The 9,841-nt window shown below is 35.5% G+C and overlaps 1 protein-coding gene across 1 annotated transcript; it reads right to left on the reverse strand.

Annotated features, from left to right (window-relative positions):
• Nucleotides 1–429: 429 nt before the first annotated feature.
• On the reverse strand, nucleotides 430–2,078 carry LOC114359102 (anaphase-promoting complex subunit 15-like). The gene is made up of 3 exons (XM_028313354.1): nucleotides 1,876–2,078; nucleotides 1,476–1,569; nucleotides 430–1,087 (listed from the first exon to the last, which is right to left on the reverse strand). The coding sequence occupies exons 1-3, from the start codon at nucleotides 1,993–1,995 to the stop codon at nucleotides 855–857; spliced, it is 447 nt and encodes a 148-aa protein (XP_028169155.1). The 5' UTR covers nucleotides 1,996–2,078; the 3' UTR covers nucleotides 430–854.
• Nucleotides 2,079–9,841: the final 7,763 nt, after the last annotated feature.

A 9,841-nucleotide genomic window follows, 5' to 3' on the forward strand; every position in this document is an offset into this window, starting at 1 on the left:
AACCCGAACTTGCGTAAGGCCCAGAACAGACGGTGAAACGCAACTGCAACTTCTGATGAATGAAACTGAAAGTTTCAAACTGGTCGCGTCATGTGTGGTCTCTCAACGGACGCTATGGCAGAAACTTAGATTTGCAAACTAGAAGTTGCAGTTTCGTTTCGCCGTCTGTTCTGGGCCTAAGAGTTACAAACATCCATACAAGCTTTCGCAATTTAATAGTAGAATCACAGAATAATAATAAGTACCTACTACGGTAGAATTACGAATTTCGCTTGGGCAAAGCCGCGTCGGCAAAATTTTTCAGTGCAAAGCAAATTGATTGGAAAAATGTTTTATCATGTGTGGTTACTAGTTATCTTTTCCTATTATTATTCATGAAATTAAACTGCATTTGTTTCATTACTACATGCATATTTATTTTTTATAACAAAATTGTGCTAAGTACAGTGGTAGGTAAGTATAGTAAAGTGCCTAGCAAATAAATAGAACATCTAAAAAATAACGTTTAGCATTTGCTTGTTTGTCCTACCTGATCTATAATGATCATGATTTTAAGTAATCCATCACAGTGTAAATATATTTATTATTTTGATGGAGTGATTTACTATTCCTCTTTCAGATGGTATAAGCAAAAGCCATAACCTAATCTATAATAACAATGATTAAAATATTTATACCTAATAACAATAACTTAAGCCTTAGCCTGGGCGCACACCACAGACTTTTAGTTGATCAGTATGGAGATTTATGAAAGATTACACCGATTTAGTTTGGGCCGATTAATACAACTTAAAACCAGGCCCAACTATCAACCAGCGGGGGTCTTGCTTGGTTGAAATGAAATAAGTATGTTTTTAGTATTCAATACTTATGTCGGAAGACGTGTTCAACACTAGCGTGTCGTTTAAATAATCAAGGCTGTCCCTGTCGGAAGACGTGTTCAACACTAGAGTGTCGTTTAAATAATCAAGGCTGTCCCTGTCCGGTTCCGTTTCATTGTTATTCCTGGGCGGTGAATAAGTAGTTCTCAATTCTACATCTTCGTCTTCATCATGAGATTCCTCAGATTCATCTGATTCTTCATTTCCTATAAATAAAATACATTGTGTTTTACAGTTATAGTCAAGGGTAAGACATTAATGCCCGTTTTCACCATCAATCCCTAATTTTAAGTGACCGCTATGGTAACAAATCACAGGAATTTTGTTAAATAGGGGTCACTTTAAAATTAGGGATTGATGGTGAAAACAGGCATAAGAAAAACAGCTTTGCCTATAATAGTTAACAATTAATATCTTTAGTAGAGGATTTATTTAAAAATAATTAGAATATCAGGCGCTAGATTTTAACATGGCAAAACTAATAAAATAAACCAAAAATTCATATACATGATCGGACTTAAAATCAGTCAGTTTTGCTTCTAGCCCAGCACATAATGTTTTACCTATAAAATAAAGCTAAAAATATGGGATTACCTTCTTCCTCGTCAGTATCCGCTTCTTCCATTGGTTCGGGTTCAGGTTTTCCAAGTGGAGGTTTTTTCATGTATCGTTGGCCAACGGAATTTAACTAAAATAAAAAATGAATTGCTGTGCGTTAGTCTCGCTAAAGCTCGAAAACGGAGGGATTTAGCCGAGTTCTTTTATTTAAATCACAGTCCAGGTAAGGTTAAAATGGCGGTACTAAATTGGTTGCGCGGAAAGTCTAGTTATTCAATAATAAAATTTATGTAGAAATAACAAACAGGTGTCCTTATTATAGACGGTTTTCGATAGTGAAATAAAATGATTCTACAGTTTTAATTGAACAATGAGCAATTAATTATAGGTAAAATTCATGTACTTTAAAAGTTTTTACATCTAGGTAGGTACCTACCCGATTTTGGTTTTGTTGTTCCAAAGCTGTTAATTCCGCGTCCTCATCAACAGGGTTGTCCGCAGTGAACCACTTAGAATCGACTAAACGAGGATACAGTACTGGGAAGGGAATATTCATTGTTTAATTTGATTTAAAATTACGATCAATTTCAAAAAGGATGAACTCGCAAGTGCTCGCAACTTCGCAAACGATCAATAAATACACCAGGGTTGCCAGATATCAGCCAACTCAATTCGCCTAATTTTTCCTACCGAGTAGCCTAAATCGCCTAATATTTTTTTCTTCTTAAAGTAGCCTAATTCGCCTAACCTTTTGAGTATACAAAAATTGCTTACAAATGCATATCAAATCGACACATTAATGACAAACAGCTGTTTATCTCCTTCTAACTTATTATACCCATGGTGACGTATAAAAAAAGAGATAGATAATGTTTGGTCAGTACTCATTCTGGCAACATTTTCATGTGACGTCACTACCTGACTTGTGCCGAGTAAATACAAAGATTAGAAGTAAATAGATGACCCACGCTGAACTCATGAAGCTAAAGATAAAAATGGAGGCCAGACTTAGAATACCTACTTGAAGCACAACCTATGTATCACTATCTCGCTCTCTGTGGGCAGGCTCTCTCTTTCTAAGTAGGGTAACCTTTTATTTATTTTTCTCAGGACGACAAAGACTGATTTACGTTTAAACAGTGTGTCTTGATAAAGTGCACTTAATATGATTATGAAAAAAGGTTTTCGATGTTTTTGTTTTAAGATGAATTACAACATTAAGAAAGTGTAAAGGCATTGAAAACTGTGGATATTTGATAGAAAACAGATTTTAATTTGGAAGTTGACAGACGGATTTGGATATGGATTGATTACAGTAAACGGCCGTAGAAAACATTATGCAAAATTAGATAAGTAAGGTCCCACAGAAAGTCCCCGATATATCCTCAATATGGTCATACTACTTCAAAATGTCTTATAGAAACAAAATTTTTAAATTTGCTCAAAGTCAATGAAACTCAATGTAAAATCTTCTTTTTCTTGACATATGTAACATTTAATAATAAGTTTAAATACTGGTAAAACGTTTTAGGAAGTAATTACTGTGAAAATACAAAGAAATATGTTAACAATGATCCACTGTCAGAAATCACGAAATAAACACTTACGCGTGGAATTTTATATCACTTCCAGGACAACACGAACTACCGCAACCACGCACTATACAATTTTGCACCATTTCTTCAGACAAAACAATGATAAGGTCCCTTGAAAAATCTCAAACGAAATCAACTGCATAGTAAACAACCGCCATGATGGGCCGGATTCGGCCGATGNTGGCTGAACTGTCCCACCAAACTCAATGACAGGGGGGCGCTACCATCGTTCAAGTATATGGTTTCCACATAGAGTTATTATTTCCAACATGACAAAAATCGGAACCAGCGATCCGGTATTGACGGTGGCGCCCCACTGTCAATGACATGCATAGGACAGACAGTTCAGTATTTTGGAACTATATTTAAGATGACAGCATGGCAATCAGCTGACAACTACACACACACACACACACATCAAAATCAAAAGTATTTATTCAGTTTAGACCACAAGTGGCACTTATGAACGTCAAAATTATTATAGAAAATAATAAAAAAGAAAAGTTAGCCCTTATGGGGCACTTTACATGTCTCCTTATCTTTTGGGCCCTACCAGCGCTTCGAGACAAACATATGGCAAGTGCTGAGAAGAAACGCCGGAACAAACACACACACACAAACTTGTCAGCAGATTGCCTATATTGCGGCTATGTTGTTTTCTTAAATCGTGTGTTTATAATGCGTGTAAGTGTGTGCGTAATGTATGTACTGAGCGCGTTTATTTTAAAGTTACGCCAAGTCCATGAGATACGAGTAGTACCTATCGTACTAATATTATTATGCGAAAGTTTGTATGGATGTCTGGATGTTAACAATGTTTGTTACTCTTTCACGCAAAAACTGCTAAATAGATTTTGATGAAACTTTACAGCATCAATCTTTTTATCTCAGAATAACATATTCTGTGACAAACTAAATTTCACGCAATTGAAGCTGCGGGCAAAAGCTAGTATCTTATATCTATACTTGTACGTACAGTACACAATAGCTCTATCTCACTCTTATGAAGAGTGAGCGAATGGAAAGAACGATGGATGTCTCAGATTAAGTGTTAGGTGGATGTGCATTATTACGTTTCGTTACTTTTGTTACATGCAAAATTTCTTTTTCCATAGTAATCCTGAAGTAGCCTAAATAGCCCGATCTTTTTTTCTAGGTAGCCTACGGTAGCCGTTCGCATTTTTTGGTCGCCATTTGACCCCCGAAGGTAGCCTAAATGGCGATAATTCGCCTAATCTGGCAGCACTGAAATACACCACCACCCAGTGTTGCCAGTCGGGTCTTGTCAGAAATTACCAGAAATATAAAAAAAAGTAACCTTCATACGGAGCGATTCATGTTTTCCTAAATTCGAAATTTTGACCATTCCATGAAGACCGAAAAGTGACCGGTCGTATAAAACCGTCCAAAACTCATTGTCTTTAACAAAAAAATAAATCAAATTCATGTTTAAATGCAGTTTATGACATAATTTTTAAATTGTCACTATTAATATTTTTACTGAATAACCTGTAAAAGTTAATTCTACAATTTCTGAAAAATCACCTAAAAGTAACCTTTTCATTAGTGTAACCTAAAAGTAACCAATGCAGTTCAAAAGTAACCTAAAAGGTTACAAAAGTAACCTTCTGGCAACACTGCCACCACCCATCCACACACAAATTGACATATTATAACTGACAGTGACATTTATAGGGATGTTAAAAAAAATGGATTTTAGTTAAATCGATTATCATTTTCTTATGAATTATGTTCGACTTTTAAAGTAAAAATATATTTATAATAAATCGCTTTTCTTAAACAGCGTCATCTATGCGACGGGCGCCAACTATGCGGCTTAGAAAAAAACTTGAAACAAGTGTCTATTTAGTAAACAGCGCCATCTATGCAGCGGATGAAAAACAATAAAAATGTATGCGTAAAAAAGTTATCCAGTCAAAATACTTTGAAAATTTACCATTATAAAATAAATTAAGTATTTCTTCCGCCATTTTTCGCACTTTGGCACTTCACGTCTCACATTAATTTACGGAATTTCGCCAATACACCATTCTACAAACAAGACAACTTTTTACTGGCGGTAGTACGAAGTTTGTGAGGGCAGGATGGCTCGTATTGTAAAAAAATATCTATTGCATATTTTGGTTTCCTTATATTATCCTTAGTTCCTTACCAATACATTAAAGTATCATTTTATTTGATTTTTTATCTAATACATTAAAAGCAGTGTGTAGATTTTGAAATAATGTAAATTATGTAGCTAGTTCTTTTCTCAAAAATTGATTTCATATTTTGATTCAAGATGCAATAATTTTGTATCTAGCATCAAAAATAGGAATGTATTATAAACATTTTTTCATTAAAAGCGATTCTGTTATAAAAGAAATCTGAGAAAAGTCACCACGTATAAAAAATAACAAAATGTAAAAGCCGTCAAGAAATTTAAAAAAGTTACTAAATTAATGATAACTACGAATTAAGTAAGTAAGTAGTAGTTAAGCTACGAATAATCGTAGAACATACTTGAGGATGAAGTCGATAGGTATTATGGTTCTCACCTATCACCTGGCTTCGGCTTGACAACTTACAGGAAACATCCTGTATTTGCACACCGGTCGAAAGCGATTTTGTTATATTTAATTATTACTATTAGATATTACAAAAAAATATTGATAAAAGAAACATAAGCGTTGGTAATATGTTGGTGCTAGTGGGGCGTGTGAAGGATTTGAACCTCCAACCGCGGACGGAGTCCGCCGCTCTAACCGGTTGAGCTAACACGCCTTATTTCAATATTTCAATGGACAAATTTTGCGATCCCTATCCCGAATATGACGTCATCGCGACGTTGAGCTAACGCAAAGAGGGGTCAATTGATCTAATCAACGGATTGATGTACGACAAGACGCCATTTGACAAACTATTATGTAACTTATGCCAACGTATTCTGGCTTTACTGCTCCTAAGCTTGCTTGAGAAGTAGGTATGACGTATGAAGAATCAGTATGATTTTGCGCTCGTAAGCTAATTGAGAATGTCTAGTTGTGTAAAATCATTTGAAACCTTTGTTACAGTTAAGATTTTTTCTTTATCCATTACAAGGCAGTTATTCGCACCTGATGTTAAGTGGGATGCAGTCTAGGATGGTACATAATATCTGTCCTGTAAGTGCCTATTCACTCTCGCCTTGAAAATGCCCGGATTATAGTCTTCGGGAAAGACAGCAGCAGGCAGCGAGATTTTACATAAAATGCAAATGTGCCCAAACTCGATGGAGTTAAGTAGTTTTAATCCGGAGTTTCTATGGCCACCCTCCAGCTCCATCATCAGATCAGCTCCATGTCATCATAATATAGCATGGTATGTCCAGCAATGCGAAATTTCAGCTCAATCGTTTGTCCGGAAGTGGGTCAATGAGGGTTTTCGCGATTGAAAAATCCGCCAGATGGCAATACGTAGACGGGAGGTCCAAATGCTGCATGATTGGTTATTTTTGACATGACATTGACAGATATGTCAAAATCCACCAATCACGCAGCATTTGGACCTCTCGTTTACGTATTGCCATCTGGCGGATTTTTCAATCGCGAAAACCCTCATTCAGCTTGCAAGATTCCACCCTTACAAACGTTGAGCCAATTCCTATAAAATGATATCACGCGCATGGAGCGAGGGCCCGCCGCCGCCAGCATTCACTTGGAAACTAATTGACGCATCGAAATAATTCTTTCTTGCTTTCACGAATATTTTTTATTTTCAACAGAGAATACAGACAGCTAAAAAACAAAATTAGTGAACATTCTTCATCGTTTCTTCAACTTTTACTGAACCACTTGTACATTATAAACTAAATACTAGTTAACTTAAATTTATTTTTTGTAGCATGTACTAATTACGACAAATACGACGCAAACTCGTAACTCATGAAAGTTATCGTAGCGCTAATAAAATGTGATTAAGAATCACCTTTTTCGACATCCATGAATCTATGATGATCTACTTTAATGAAACTTTGCGGTTTTCTGTACCGTACTCGTATTTATATTTTTCAATTATTATTAGGAACTGGTTTTTACTACAAATAGGAAGTAATTAAAAATATTATGTTTGGTAATGCCAGTCAGGCTCAAAAATATTGTAAAAAAATATGATAAAAAATATTTGATGATGATTCTTGGTGAAAATGGGCATTAGCCTAATTGTAAATTCCATGCCTCAATAATTGTCCTAATTGATGAATTTCGCAGACCGAATATGACGTCAACGCGCTGTGTGGATGGAGTAAAGGGGTCTTTGATTTGACGTGATGTTGAACTTTATTAGAAACTCATTAGGTCGTTATTTGCTTAAATACATTACTCTACTGTCCCTTTATATGGGGTTACAGGATCTGGATAGTATTAGGGTATTTCTCATCGCCACGGTTCTCATCGTCACCTTCGTGGCGAATTTTATTTCTAACTTATTTCAACTTTTTGTAAACAAAAATTGTAGCGCTTGATGTGAAGATTGTATTCTCAGTAAATCAGTCAAATAGAAAGTCTCGTTTGGAAGCTTTAACGTTTTGAATTTTTTGATGCCACGAAAGTGATTTTGTACTTCACAGCAATATTTTTTTCAAACTTTACAACTGTATATGACTCTTAAGTGTTTATAAAAGATATATTTTGTCTTATTTTCATAGATAAATAGCAATAACATAATATAAATAGGTACCTACTTAAATACAAGATAAAATTTTACCGATTACGTCACCTACTAAGTTACCTACAAGATTCTACGCAATTGGTTTTAAGGGTGACACTGCTGGTGGCATTCTTAAGCATTTCAGAAAATGCTAAAGAAGCAAAAAACGGATTATCAGTACCTCAATAAAAAAGAACTCTAACTGATTATCAGTATCAGTAACAAAAATATATTTTTTATTTAGGCCAGAGGGCCTCGTATTTTTGTTGTACAACTTTTAACTCAAACTTCAGATTAAATTTATCTTACGAACAGATACACAGTCACATAATTATACAGACATACATACAGTCATACAGACAGACAACAAAAATCATCATCATCATTTCAGCCACAGGACGTCCACTGCTGAACATAGGCCTCCCCCAATGACTTCCACATCGCACGGTTGGTAGCGGCCTGCATCCAGCGCCTTCCCGCTACCTTTATCAGGTCGTCGGTCCACCTTGTGGGTGGACGTCCCACGCTGCGTTTTCCGGTACGTGGCCTCCATTCCAGAACCTTGCTGCCCCATCGGCCGTCATTTCTGCGTACTATGTGCCCTGCCCACTGCCACTTCAGCTTGCTGATCCGTCGGGCTATGTCAGCGACTTTAGTTCGTTTACGGATCTCCTCATTTCTGATTCGATCTCGTAATCTTTTCGTCCGAAATACCCCAGTGCCTGAAGACGAAAGTCTACAACCAATGTGTGTTACCTGTGATGACTTATGGCTCGGAAACGTGGCCCCTCACTATAGGCCTTATACAGAAGCTCAAAGTTGCACAGCGTGCTATGGAGAGGGCTATGCTCGGTGTTTCTTTACGACAACAAAAATACGAGGCCTTTATTTATTTATTGATGTACTGATATCTACCTACTTACCACGTATAATTTATTAGTTATTAAAATATTGTACAAACATAAACACCAGACACTATATTTTAAAATAAACCAAAGCAAGAAATCACTTTCGTGGCCTAAAATCACCTTCGTGTATAAAACACCACGAAGGTGATGCCACGAAAGTGACGAAAATTTTAGTTTTTTATGAATTATCCTTAAATTTGAAATTAACGGTTCAAGTTGAATACTACACAAATAAGTCTAACATGTTAAGTTTTCAATGGCAAAGTTTCAATTAAATTGTTTAAATTTTAGAGGTAGAAAATATTGTTCAAGCAAGCGACGGTATGTCTATGGATAATCACAAAAAGTTACGTATTTTTTTCGAGGAACGACGATCGACCTACCTCACCTCCCCAATGGTCGAAGCGCGACTGACGTTAACCGAATAGAACACTGTGATTGGTTGCTGATGTTCGGTTTAACGGCAATCTTGTATTATTACTCAAAATTTTAGGTACCTAAAATCGTGTGACCAACGTATTTCGCTTTCTCAATTCAAAATAATTCTAAGAAGATATTTTTTTGACTATTGTGTGGAAAGTATATTTAATTACGATGATTTNAGATGTAGCTAAATAGATATTTTATAATCTGATTTCAAAGTTATTGTTCTAACGTATACCGTTTATGAACTATTATTGTGTGACCATCAAATTTGAGTGTAAATGAGAAGTACCCATTAAATGAAATGTGAATTTGCACATCGAATTAAAACATGGCGTCATGTACCTACTAAGTTGATGAAGCGGACATGGACTTTTACAATATAATTAAGAAATTGCATTTTCCATTTTTATTAGGTACTTAAGTGTATGCATTAAAATACTATGAATAAAAGTTTTCATTTGTCGATAACTTATTATTGTTTTATAATGCGCAAACTAAAGCCTCTGATGTCTGCTAAGTTTAAATAATAAAACTTTAACAACTAACCCAAAATATTGAAATAGAATCTCAAGGTCATATCACATGGATGGATCCAGTGTAGAAAGAAATTGCCATATATCTTACTGGAAGTTATCAAACCTTATATGGATTCTGACAATGCCCTGAACCAACTCATAACGTACTTGCCGAAGCTCAGGATACTAGTGTATGACGAATATGCCATGTTTTTTCTAATACTTAATAATATTTAGTGCACTTTGATACCTAAGTATTTCGATAGACTTAA

Source organism: Ostrinia furnacalis, unplaced genomic scaffold (genome assembly GCF_004193835.3).
Source record: "Ostrinia furnacalis isolate ACB-3 unplaced genomic scaffold, ASM419383v2 OfSCF0312, whole genome shotgun sequence".
NCBI classification, from domain to species: domain Eukaryota; kingdom Metazoa; phylum Arthropoda; class Insecta; order Lepidoptera; family Crambidae; genus Ostrinia; species Ostrinia furnacalis.

Coding starts and splice junctions, on each gene's coding strand:
- LOC114359102 (XM_028313354.1), bottom strand. CDS start 1,995: ATGAATATTCCCTTCCCAGTACTGTATCCTCGTTTAGTCGATTCTAAG. Junction 1,570..1,875: donor AACAACAAAACCAAAATCGG/GTAGGTACCTAC, acceptor TTTTTATTTTAG/TTAAATTCCGTTGGCCAACG. Junction 1,088..1,475: donor GGATACTGACGAGGAAGAAG/GTAATCCCATAT, acceptor TTTTATTTATAG/GAAATGAAGAATCAGATGAA.